The sequence below is a fragment of the Acanthochromis polyacanthus genome, chromosome 15, assembly GCF_021347895.1.
Source record: "Acanthochromis polyacanthus isolate Apoly-LR-REF ecotype Palm Island chromosome 15, KAUST_Apoly_ChrSc, whole genome shotgun sequence".
Lineage (NCBI taxonomy): Eukaryota > Metazoa > Chordata > Actinopteri > Pomacentridae > Acanthochromis > Acanthochromis polyacanthus.
This window is the reverse complement of record NC_067127.1, coordinates 19,562,604-19,575,764: the sequence shown is the minus strand read 5'-3', so window position 1 is coordinate 19,575,764 and position 13,161 is coordinate 19,562,604. Positions and strand designations below refer to the sequence as shown.

The 13,161-nt window shown below is 41.3% G+C and overlaps 1 protein-coding gene across 2 annotated transcripts in view; it reads left to right on the top strand.

Annotated features, from left to right (window-relative positions):
* The window catches only part of fbxw4 (F-box and WD repeat domain containing 4), a 52,250-nt gene extending 40,349 nt beyond the window's left edge, over nucleotides 1-11,901 (top strand). The window contains exons 7-9 of one of the 2 annotated variants that reach the window (XM_022207708.2): nucleotides 3,388-3,528; nucleotides 11,146-11,287; nucleotides 11,727-11,901. In XM_022207708.2, the coding sequence (XP_022063400.1) occupies nucleotides 3,388-3,528; nucleotides 11,146-11,287; nucleotides 11,727-11,861 (418 nt within the window). In that variant the 3' untranslated portion in view covers nucleotides 11,862-11,901. Of the gene's footprint in view, nucleotides 1-3,387; nucleotides 3,529-11,142; nucleotides 11,288-11,726 lie in introns of both variants that reach the window. The other variant, XM_022207706.2, reaches the window with a different exon arrangement.
* Nucleotides 11,902-13,161: the final 1,260 nt, after the last annotated feature.

Below are 13,161 nucleotides of genomic sequence, written 5' to 3'. Positions count from 1 at the left end.
AGATGTCAGGTCAATTTTATGGAAACCTAGCTTTTATTTTTCTCTCTTGTTTGGGCTTTTGTCATTATTTTTGACTCTCCTTTTTTCAGAACACAGGTTTGGGCTATGAATTGATGTTCTCTTTTTACTTAGAGTGGTAGTGATGGAGACATCATCATTTACTTATAAATGAACAGGCTCCTGTGACTTTGGCTTGAATAAGTTTCTTTTCGTGTGGGATATGCTAAGCTCCTTGGTGTTATTGGTAAGGGGAAAATGAGGGGTCACTACCCCAGAACTACCCCACACAGACACAAATACAGCCTCATCACAGACTCCCCATCAACCCTGGCTTAGTCATGAGACCCTGGCAATGAGAAAGCTCTCACCCAATAAGGCACACTGTGGGGAAAGCCCTGGCAAAATAACAAGGCACCCTGGGGTAAGGCTAGGGGATTACCAGCCCAAGCCTGCGGATTGAGCTCCAAGGCGAGGGAGGGGGGCACGAGTCGAAGCGTTGGGCTGCTTGGTCGCCAAGGCCAGCAGCCTCCTTTAAATGGTTGCTACGAGGCAGGTATCAAACATGCAAGAGCTGCACACAGTCATGGTCATGGAGGGTATTAAATGGCAACAAAGAGACAGTTATTCTGCAATAATCTGTCCTGCTGTGTGCAAGTTATTCTCCAATAATCAAGAGCTGAGCAGCAAGCGGGACAGAGCTGTGATCACGAGAGCATGGTGCTGCATGGAGCAGGACTAACTGGACACACACACAGGTCACACAACGTCAGCCCAGGCACACAGAGTTCATTTGTCGCTTGTACAGGCACACAGTTTATGAGCGTTCTCAGTCTCACACTCTAGTACAGACACAGAGACGACAGCGACAACATATTGTTAAAAAAGAAAAATAGAACGAAATAAAAACATATTCTAATGAGTAACAATCACGAGATAAAGCGGTACTTTTTAGGATCTCCCTCTAGGTTAGGAGAGTATCTGGTTTCTCTGTGTTGCTTCTTTGCTCTTTGCAGTCAAAAAAATAGGGAAATATTTGTAAAGGAATTCAAATATCTCAGCTTCTTGTTCATGGTTGAAGGTAAAACAGAATAAGAGGTCGACAACTGGAGGTGTGGCATCAGCAGTAATGTGTGTAAAGTTATTTTGGTGAAGATGACTGACCCTCAAGACAAATTTCAGAAGACCATTCTAGCCAATCAGTGTTCCAGAAGACTGACCAGTAGCAGTCTTTGTCAGAGGGAGGGTGTCATTCTTACTGGCTGTTGTATGAATGCAGATTTACATGCACAGCTGTTCCGATGGCAAAACGCCTGATTACATAGCAGAAAATCCTACAGGAGGAAACATTATTCCAGCATCTTCGACCACTGCAAAATAAGGAATTAAAAGATAAGCTATTCCTTTATAAGATAATCCTTTATAAACATGTAATTATCAAAGAGTCATACTCAGAACAAGTAACTGTCAAGTAAGTATATTCTAAGTTTGCCATTGTTCTTCTGGACAAGTAAACTGCTAATTTATTTTCCCTCTACTGTCTAAGTGTGTGTAGTAGTTGGTGAGGTTGTGTAAGTAGATTTAACTCCAATCAGGTGGGTAGTGCTACTAATTTAGCATTCTACAAAAAAATAACAATGTTTATTCATGTTGTGTTTTTGTATGAAGTGGCTGCATTTGTGTGAGTTCATTTACATTATTTTTTTAAGAATTGCTCCTACCCCACCTATAAGCTTCCTTTAATCTATAAATCTGTAAACCTAAAAACAAGTTACAAAATAAACATCCGTTCTGGATCTAGAAAGGAGGTCAATCCAACACAACTGAACTTAAAGTTGAATATATCGCAGTATATGTGAACCATTTCAATTGTCTCGCAGCAGCGACCAGCTCCAGCACCATTAGCACCAGTACCTGTGGATAAATAGAAATTGTAACTGGTGCAGGAAAACGAAACTAACGACAAACTAAAAATTGAAGTGTCCGCACTACTGATATGCTTCTACAAATGCACTGCCAACAATCTGAGGAAAAGAACAACATGAACCGTGACTATAATCTAAAACAAAACCTGTTAGCTTTGATGATATTGTATGTACAATGTCAATGTTATCTGAAAATGGTCATCTGTTGCCAGAAAAAGCATCATTAGTTAAGCATTAATGTTTTAGCTTGAAGATACACCAATCAGGCATAACATTATGACCACCTGCCTAATATTGTGTTGGTTCCTTTTATGCTGCTAAAACTCCTCTGACTCAGTGTGACATGGACTCAGAACCCCTGGGATGTCCTGCGGCACCAGGATGGTGGCAGTGAATTCTGTGGGTCCTGTGGGTTGCAGGGTGGGACCTACCTAGATCAGGCTTATCCTGGATCATCCCACAGATGCTAAGTAAGATATGGATCTGGGAAGTGTGGAACCGTAGCTCTGTCGTGTTCCCTGGTGTCGGGGTGCATTACCCTGCTGAGGGCATCAAGGACTGCTGTTGCCATGAGGGTTTGGAGGGTTGCTTGACCTGCAACGTTTAGGTGGGTGGTACATGTCAAACATCCACATGAATGTCAGGACTCCAGGTTTCCCAGCAGAACGTTGCGTTATAGCAAGATGATCGATGTGATTCACTTCACCTGTCAGTGGTCATAATGTTGTGGCTGATCGTTGTATTCAGCAGCTGGGGCAAATAGATATTCAAGGCTCATTACTTGGCAAGCAAATGTCACTCAGATACATTTACATATATGCCCACAATGAAAAAAAATAGCATCAGATATTACATTAGGAGAAAAAACATTAGAATAAAGAGCACCCATCTGGGATTTATATACACTGATCGGACACAGCATTAAATTCTAGAGTGAAGGAAGTGGATCCTTTAGGTCTTGTCGTTTACAGGATGGAACTTGCTCTGGCTCATCCCCATGCTTGATCAGAGTGGTATCTGAGGAGATTGGAGGCTAGATCCACATTTTGGGCTCCTTTCCATGTTTCTCAAGCTGTTCCTGAACAGTGTTTGCTTTCTGATGATCTGCATTGGAGGCTGCTGCTGTTTCCCATTGGGATTGCCATTGCCATGGGGTGTGTGCTGGGTCTAGATGTCTGGAGAGTCCTAGGACCCAAGCTTTCCAAGCAGAACATTACATTGCAACAGATTGAACAGTGTTGTTTGCAACGTATTGTTATCATTACGTATATATTTTTGTTAATGTCGCTGCTTTTGTTAAAATTCTTTTTCATTCTCCACAACTTATAATTAGTGAACTCACATGGGCATTTATGTTTTTTTTAGTTTATTTCAAGCATGATTAATGATATTCCACATGAAAACATATTTCACGTTGTTTTTTCCTCTTTTTACCACCTTCTTCTATCCCTTTCTCATTGGCCAGGTCGGCGTGTGTGTGCAGTCTGGGCTCCGAGTTTCGTCGTGGTGCTGGTGTGTTGGATATAATATTTGAGTCTCCATTTCAGCTCTTCAGCTGCGGCTATGACACTTTCATTCGACTGTGGGACCTCCGACTCAGTCCACGGTATGACACTATTTCTTTTATTTTCTGGGTCCGCTTAAACATTTGATCTACCTCTCAGTGCTTATTAGGATTTTTTCGTCTTGAGATCATAAATACAAATTACATTTTGTACTTAACAGAATCATTCTAAACCTGCCATTTTATTTCCAGCACTGGGAGCAGCCCTCTGGGGTGTCAGCATGAATGCAGTAGCCCTCACTGCAAAACATGTTCGGGACTAGAGGCCCAACATGTTTTGTGAGGGAAGCATTTATTTAAACAGCAGGGGTCTAAGGGGCTTTAGGCTGTGTTTCTTGGGAATCAGTCAAGTAAGACAAATCAGATCTGATTGGCAGATTGCTCTGGGGACTTTAAAAGGCGTTGGGCTGAGGGAGAAGGCTGACAGAGGGGGGTCCCTTTTTAGATATCAATAATTTATGTGATCAAATTTAAGCAGTCTTAAAAGACGCTCAGGGTCACCCAGGACATTCAGGATTTTACCAACAAAGAAAAATGCGTTTTGATAGGCACATTGTGGGCAATGGATTTAGTAAATGATCAGTGTGACTGTGAACTCTAGCCATCCCTATCTCTTCAAAATGAACAGTTAAACAGGTGGAATGGTTGATGGATGAAAAATATAAACATGGAATTTGAAATCCCACTATATTGTAACTCCTATGTAATCCCTACTCTGCTTTAACACAGGTGTCAGTTTGCACAGTTGAGTTATTTGGCCACAATATGTTTAGAGTAGGGGCTGCTCAGTGGAGTAGTGATTAGCACTTTCGCCTTGCAGCAAGAAGATCCCTGGTTCGAATCCCGGTCTGGGCCTGGGATCTTTCTGCATGGAGTTTGCATGTTCTCCCTGAGCATGCGTGGGTTTTCTCCGGGCACTCCGGCTTCCTCCCACAGTCCAAAAACATGCTGAGGTTCATTGAGTACTCTAAATTGTCCGTAGGTGTGAATGCGAGTGTGATTGTTCGTCTGTGTATGTGGCCCTGTGACAGACTGGCGACCTGTCCTGGGTGTCCCCTGCCTTCGCCCGAGTCAGCTGGGATAGGCTCCAGCACCCCCCGCGACCCTAGTGAGGATAAAGCGGTGTATAGAGGATGGATGGATGGATGTTTAGAGTAGAGAAGGTGAAACTTTTGACCCCAAAGACACCAACCCTACCATCAAGCATCATGGCAGTAATAATATGTTCTGGGGTTGTTTAGTGCCAGTGGAGCTGGTGTTTGCACAAAGTAAATCAAAAAATAAAGAAAGACACTCTTCAGGAAAATCCAAAAATCAGCAGCTAGAAGGTTGGGACGCAATTGGATGTTCCAACAAGTCAGTGACCCCACACATCACAAAGCGGTAAATAAATGGTTAAATCAGGATAGAATTAAGGCTTTAGACTTGTCTTCCCAAAGTACTGTCTTAGACCTCATTGAGAACCTGTGGACTGTGCTAAAGAAACAGATGCATGTCAGAAATCCAACAGATTTAGTTGTCAAGAGGAGTGGTCAAAGATACAATCACAAGCTGGTGGAAGCCTTTATTTTGTCTTTGTTGTCTGTTTTTTTACTGGATTTCCCATTTCTTTTGTTACATTTTTGCCTGCCAGCTAGTTTTTGTTATGCACTATGTTCATAAGTTTTATTCCAGCAACCTTTGAAAGTGTTCCTCCAGCCTGTTTGCCGTGTCTTTCGGTCCTCCTTTATCAACACACAACAGTCTCAGTGGCTGCGTTCCAAGCTTTTTGGTATTACTTTCATGTACTATATTCGTATACTATACCTGACAATGTACATATTTTTGTAGGCAAGATCATTACCTCTGCCAGGAGGTTATGTAATCACCAGAGCTTGTTTGTCTGTTTGTCTGTTAACAGCATAACTCAAAAAGTCATGGACGGATTTTCACCAAATTTTTACAGGATGTCCGGAAGAGCAAAAGTAACAATCGATTAGATTTTGGCGGCCATCTCTCAATTGTCCTTTGACCTTCAAAAAAATCCTGGATCCAGACGGTGATCCGGATCACAAAATCTAATCGATTGTTACTTTTGCTCTTCCGGACATCCTGTAAAAATTTGGTGAAAATCCTACCATGACTTTTTGAGTTATGCTGTTAACAGACAAACAAACAAACAGACAGACAAACAGATGGCATGGCGGAGGTCTGCGCTCTCCGAGTGCTTCTCTAGTTCAGTGCTGTTACTCCATCATAGTGTTGCACTTTAAGCTTTGACTGCCTTGCTCTTTTGTTCTTCACAGTCCGTGGTTTTCTGTCATCTGTCTCTCTTCATGTAATCCCAGACTCATTCAGTGAAGTCGAGATTAGGGCTCTGTGTAGCCAGACTATCAGCTGAAGGACTTCTTGTTCTTCTTGTGGCTGAAGATAATACTTTGATTCTGGACATATGTGTGGCCACATTGTCCTGCTGCAGAATAAATTTTCAGATGATCAGAGGCCTCCAAGATGGTATTACTGGACAGATAAGAATATAAATATCAAACATACTGACGAACATACATCTCGTATTATTGGAATATTGTAGAACTGGTTCAGTATTTTTCAGCTGACATTGCTCAAAGTGAAAAATGTATATGTTCTGGACTCAGTACACATAAACTGAAATATGTCAAGCCTTTATTTGCTTTAAATTTGATGATAACAGCTTATAGCTCCCCAAAGTTAATCTCTAAATATTAGAACATGTCACCAAGGGTTACAGAGATGTCAGTCAAGGACCCCTAGACACTCCCACACAGTCCTAAGAAAAATTCTAATCAGCTTTTTAACTCAAAACACCTGCAAAGAGCCTTTAAATTCTCAGTATGGTTGAGTATACATACCCACAATCATGAAGAAGACTGCTGACTTGACAGTTGTGAAAAAGACAATCATTATCACAATCCACAATGATCTGGAGTGTTATGTCATCTGCTGGTGTTGGTGAACTGTCTATAATCAAGTCTAAAATCAACAGCAGATTTTGGAGCTCGACATGCTTCCGTCTGCTGAAGAGCTTTTTGGAGATGCACATTTTGTCTTCCAGCGGGACCTGGCATCTCCCCACAGTGCCAGAAATAGTTCACTTACTATGGCATTACAGTGCTACATTGGTTGGCCAACTCACCAGATTTAAAGCTCATAGAAATTCTGTAATGTGTTGTCAGGAAGAGAATGGGACAAACAAAACCCAACAATAAAGAAGAGCTGAAGGTCGTTATCAAGTCAAGCTGGACATCATTACCCTCAGCAGTCCCATAGACTGATTGCCTCCATGCCATGCTGCATTGTTGCACTAGTTTGAGCAAAGGGAGCCCTAAGAAAGTTCTGGTAGAGCAAACATGAACATACTTTTCGGAGTTTGGATATTTCTGCATTAGAATTATTTCTCTTTGTTTATTTATTTGTTTTTGGTCTCTTAGACTTTAGTATGCAAGACACTAGAGAGAGACAGTAAAGTGTGGAGAAGAGCAGGTGGAGGACTTGCAGCAGAGGGCCATAGGCTGGACTTGAACCCATGAGCACTGCGTCAGGGACCAGTTGAAAAACAAGGATGCACTTTTTTATTGATCTTTGTTCATCTTCTGAAATATGATTTTGAGATATTTTTGTTAGCTAGGTTTTTTTTTTTTGGTTAGGGTGTTCATGAGATGTAAGTCAATATCATCAAAGTGAAAACAAATACGGGCTTGAAATATTTCAGTTTATGTTCACTTAGTCTATAGTACATATATTTTCTCACTATGAGCAATGTCTGATAAAAAATATTGACCCTTTTCCAAAATATTCTAACTATCTGAGATGCACATGTAAATGCCCAATTCTAAAAATTGACTCATGGTTTCCACCTCCCAGTGCAGTGACCAATGCAGACCATGAATGGGTCAGCAGACACACACCTGGTTCCAGGCACTATGAAAACACACCAATCAGCCACAATATTAAAATCCCCTGCCTAATACTGTCTCCCCTCGTGCAACCAAAACAGCTGTGACTGGTTGGGCTGCAGATGCATACTGCTGGAGGTGTCCAGTTCTGTTTAATATGGGAACAGTGGCAGCATATCCTTTGTGTCTCGTGGATTGCAGGATGGAGCCACTATGGATCAGGCTTGTTTCTGATCCACTACAAAGACCGTTGCATTGCCTCTAACATAGACAATAATAAAAGACACAGGGCTCCTGTGGATGTTTTCTAAAGGCTGGCTGTGACTTTGCTCTTTCTGCAGGACATTACAGCTGCTTACAGATTGCCCTAAAGGACTGTCAGTGATCATCCCTGTTGTGTGCCCAATGCTGCCAGAGTTTGTTGTATTCCCATCCTAAACTCAGTGGACACATATAGAACAGGATTTTGAAAGAAATTGGTATTTTCCTGTCTTTAGGCGTGGAAAGTGTGTATGAATCAAAGTAGAGTTTTTAAAAAAAAAAGCGTGATAGCAGTTAACATCCTCGCCTCCTAACCTAAAACCTAAAAGTCTTAATCCTCCAGAAGCACTCTGAACCACCTTAACAGGAGTTACCCATGAGTCCCCACTAGGAAAAAAACACCACACTATAGTGACTTTGTACTGTTTGTGTCTTTATCACTTTCAAGATGTAGCGTGTGACCTCCCCCACATAGGTTAGCTAAAATTAGGCTGCGTGTGTGTGTTTGTGTGTGTGTCTAGTGTCTCTGCATCACTTATTAATGAGGCTGCACTAATGGAGGATTGATGTCTATTGACAGAATATACTTACCCCCAAGACACATCCCCTTTCATTACCACAGCCACCACCCTGCTTTGCTGCTCAGCCATCCAATCATGGCCATAATACTGAAACAAGCCTTCCTACTAAAATGTAATAATCTCTGTTAAGGGAATTTTTGTGCCCAAAAAGGAGTTCACAAACATGCACATTCACGTTCTTGCAGTGTTACCAGTGAAGGTGTATAGTGTTGTATATTCCTGTAAACAACAAATGATGTTACAGCGTTGTCTGTACACTTTAATGACATACACACAGAGGAGGAATCTCATGGCTCTTGTTGCACTTTTAAACTTTACATAAATTTATCTTCTGAGATTGGATTGAGTGTTACCTTTCTCATCATCTCAGCTGATAGGATTTTATTATTATTTTTGGCAGCTTTACCAATCAGTGACCCAGATCCTGACAAATTACTGAAGACCTTTGTTTTGTCATTTGGATTTCTGGTGTTCTGGAAGTATGTTAGGAAATTACTAATAGCTTGTATCACTTTCTTGCATGGATCCAATATTTCCTATGATTTCCTGAAGTAAATGTAAATTGAGAGGAATGCAATTTGACACCTGTTATACAGAAAATGACCGCAATGTTCAATAGTTTATACAGCAGCAAGACTTCTGTCCATAATATGGTGTCACAGACGACTTAAGTCAGTGATTGTGAAGGATTTTGAAGATATTGTTATTACTCCGCCAAGGAACTCGACAGAGTTATGTGACAACCGATGTGCATTTGTCCATCTGTGAATTTTTAAATTTGTCTATCTGTCAAACAGACAGACGGATTTGGATTAAATTTTCAGAAAAAGTCAGAAATGACACAAGGAACAAGGGATTAGATTGAGGGCAAAAGACTAGACGAGCAGATTAAACTAGACTATATGGGAACTGTCAAAAGGATCAGTGAAGTAGCAGTAGCAGCCTAGCAAACCAAGGCCAGCAGCACTGTGCAAACAAGGAGCTAGTGGGCTGAAACCTGAGCTGACCCTGCCGTCGACATTTGGGGTCAACTGAACAGGACTGAATCAATGACAGGTAATCGGAAGAAGTAACACAAAAGGTCAGAAAGCAGAAGCAGGCTAAGCTAACAACGGAAAAGACTGACAGGATACAGGGACCCAGCTTGGCTAACAGCTTAGCATAGGGGGTCAAGTTGTGGTGAAAGCAGTCAGAATCCATGAGGCATAGACTGGTGTCAAGTGGAGGTCGGTGGAGGCTAGGATGGCAGGCAGGTGATCTGACTGGCATTTCCAGAGGGAAAAGCTATGCTGAGGTTCAAGGGCGGGAGCGTGGCCAGAAGGAATCCAAGAGTGACAAAAGGAAGATGAGGCAGGAGGCCGATTTGGAATACTTGAAACAGGGCAAACTCGTCTTACTACAGAGCTTTAACAAACTAACAGATTATGCACGCAGCCTAACGAGGTTACTGAGTCAGGTAGAGAATGACGGTCTGAGCTAGTCTTTATAGAGAAGGGAGATGATTGCTTACAGGTGAACCATCTCCTGGTACCTTTAACTGACTGTAGACTTTCATAATGGAGGATATTTAATGAATTGTTGATCCCAGATGATACACATGCCAACATGTAGGTAAGGAGCACTTCCACATGGATCAGGCACTGTTAAAGGAGAAAAATAGAAGAACACGGAGTAGTAAAAATGGAGAGATGTGTTGACACAAACAAGAACAACATGCACACATGACAGTGAGGAAGACGGAACAATTTAAGTGACTAATAATCATGGTCTGTAAGATATACAATTTACAAAGTACAGGTTAGTCTGATTAGTGCTGGGCGATATGGAAAAAATCACGATATGGATTATTTTATATCACGGTAACAATATATGTCATGATATACCACAATACCACAAGTTTTTCATGGACCCTCTTTAGGTGATAGAAGAGGTTTGTTGTGTTGGCATCGGGCGCTAATAGTTGTAGCATAGTTTGCATATGGCCGTCTTCGGCTCTGTCTCGGACCTCTTGAACCCAAAATGTAACCAAATCACAAACGTACCCCCTCTTTTTGGTAAAAGTGCTTCTTTTTGGACTGCCTGCGTAGCTGTCTCTGTCTGTTGTGACTCCAGGCATGAAACTTCAACCTGTTGGGCGTCCATGGTTCAGCACTCATGAGTTAAGTAACGTAAAGCGTGTCGCAAACCCGCGTGAGAATCAAAGAACGTACAGCAGTGTCGTGTCGCAAAACCACAAGACGGAGTTTTTTATTCTTATTATTTTCACTTATATCAACTTAGAGTATGCATAGTACAAGAAAACACTAATACAATCATCGCAGGCTATTTAATGATATATTTGCTGTAATAATTGATAAAATTAGGTTAGAAATGATAGAAACGATAGAAGAGAAATGGCAGGATAGACACTTTTCTATTGTTCTCACGATGTGTATCGTCATATCGCCCAGCACTAAGTCTGACCAGAGGTGACAAATACTTATTACATAATTTATTCTGATGAAAAGATAAGAAAAACTGTTAAACTGCAGACTCTGAAATGGCTCTTCACTGTGTTTGACAAGATTCTCTAAGGTAACCCCGCTGCTTTTGTTTTATTATTTTTACATATCTCTTTAGAATATTCTCAAGTTCATTCATATATGCAAAACAAATCAGAATCAGAATCAGAATCAGAGAATTTATTGTCATTGCACACTTTAGTATACAACGAAATTACATTTGAGCTGCCCTGCCAATGGCAGCTCCGGCTGTTGCGCTGTAAGCGCGCCACCTGTATGTAGGAAATGAGAAAAAATAAAGAAAAGAAGAGACATTTGGTGAGAGTGGCCGAGGGTAAAATGAAAAAAAATGTGCATTTTGTTTTACCTCAACACCTGTGTAAAGTCTCCCATACTTCCCAGCAGGTCGTGTGTGATGGAGTGGGAGGAGCCTCATGACAGCACTCTGTACTGCATCCAGACAGATGGAAATCACATGATAGCCAGCGGTTCTTCATATTATGGCGTTGTACGTCTTTGGGACAAACGGCAGACTAAATGCTTACAGGTACATACAGTATAATGAAGCACATGTCTACGATATACACCGATCAGCCAGAACATTAGGACCACTTGCAGGTGAAGTGATTAACATCAATCATCTTGTTTTAAAGCAACATTCTGCTGGGAAACCTTCAGTCTTGATATTCGTGTGAATGTTTGACATGTACCACCCATCTAGACATTGCAGGTCAAGCATCCCCAGAGGTCCTGTGTCCATGAACCACTGGGTCAGAGGAATTTTAACAGCATAAAGCAGACCAACACAATATTAGGAAGGTGGTCATAATGTTTTCCCTGATCGGTGTACACTGTGATATGCTGTGACAGATGAATTAGGCACAGTAACGCTCGTGATACATATGGACTAGCTGAATGCCAGATATTTAACAATAAGCTTACTGCCATTGTAATGTCATGTATCTTATGTTTTCTTTGCTGTGTAGTTCTTCCAACTGAGCTCCGACCCTGTGAGCAGCCCCGTGTATTGCCTGAGGTTCAGCAGTTCTCACCTGTATGCAGCGCTGGCCACTGCCTTGCACTCACTGGACTTCAAGCAGAGCCCCGTCTACATCAGATGATACCCACACAAACAGTTTTTAAATACACCACTTCCATAAAGACATCTGTTTTCACAGTACATGTTTTCACATATCAGTTGGACATTATCAATATTGTTTTGTGCTTTTAAGTTTGGAAGAACTGCGCATTTTCCACATGTCAGTGTATGAATTAAAATAAATAACTCCAGGTATGTGTTACTGCATAAAGTTGGGGGCTCAAAAAAGACAAGAATGATTGAAATCGAAGCAGCAGAAGGTGAGAAATTGTGGCTTTTAGTCTCCTTTATGATTTAAGCTCCAAGAGCATTAGTCCCTACGTTTCAGATAGTGCAACTGGACATTGTTTCATTTTGTGAATGCCCAAGCTTTACACTCCAAATTTGTTCCACAGGCCCAAGCTGTAATAACCTTTATTGATTAACAATGACATCAGAGTTCTTCAATCAGGCCTTTTAAATGATTGTGTGGTAATAAGGGTAAAGTAGTTGTTTTTATACAGGCTGTGATGGCCCCAGTGTCATAGAAGTCTATATGATTCAGTCTGTTTCCTCAGGTCCCTAAACTGCTGGAGACTGAGTGGGCTGTTCTACTTGGTTGGTGCACTTGGGCCCACTGTTGCGCTGAACAACACCTCACCACATCACACCCATGCATCCACATCTAGGCCACTGATTCACCAACCCCACTTCATTATTATCATTTTTATCATCAGTATCGGTTAATTTTTAAAAAACAAACACTTTTGCTGTGGTGTCTCTTATTCAAAGATTTGAAGGGCTCAGATAAAATAAACAGCATTTAAAAAAAAAAAAAAGTTGTGCTTTTTTTTCCTGAAGGCATTTTAACTTCTGTCACATTAAAAGAGGTGTTAATAACATTAAGAATGCTCTATTTGAGTGTCCAAAAATCTGTCAGCATGTCTACCTACACTTTAGAAACCAGTTAAAAGTTGTTTTTTCTACTGTAAGCTGATTTCTTAAACATCATCCATCTGTTATCTATACACACAGAGTCACCAGTCTGTCACAGGTCTACACAGAGAGACAAACAAGCACACTTACATTCACATCTACAGACAATTTTGAATGTTCAGCATGTTTTTAGGCTGTGGAAGGAAGCCAGAGTACCCAGAGAAAAATCACACAGGTCAACTCCATGCAGAATAATCCCAGGCCCAGGTCAGGATGCAAACCGGGGATCTTGTGGCTGCAAGGCGACAAGGCTAACCGCTGATGCACTGTGCAGCCCTTAAACAGCATGTAAATAACACATCTGAATTCTGTAGTGCAGGAATATGGCAGATATGATTGCTTAACAC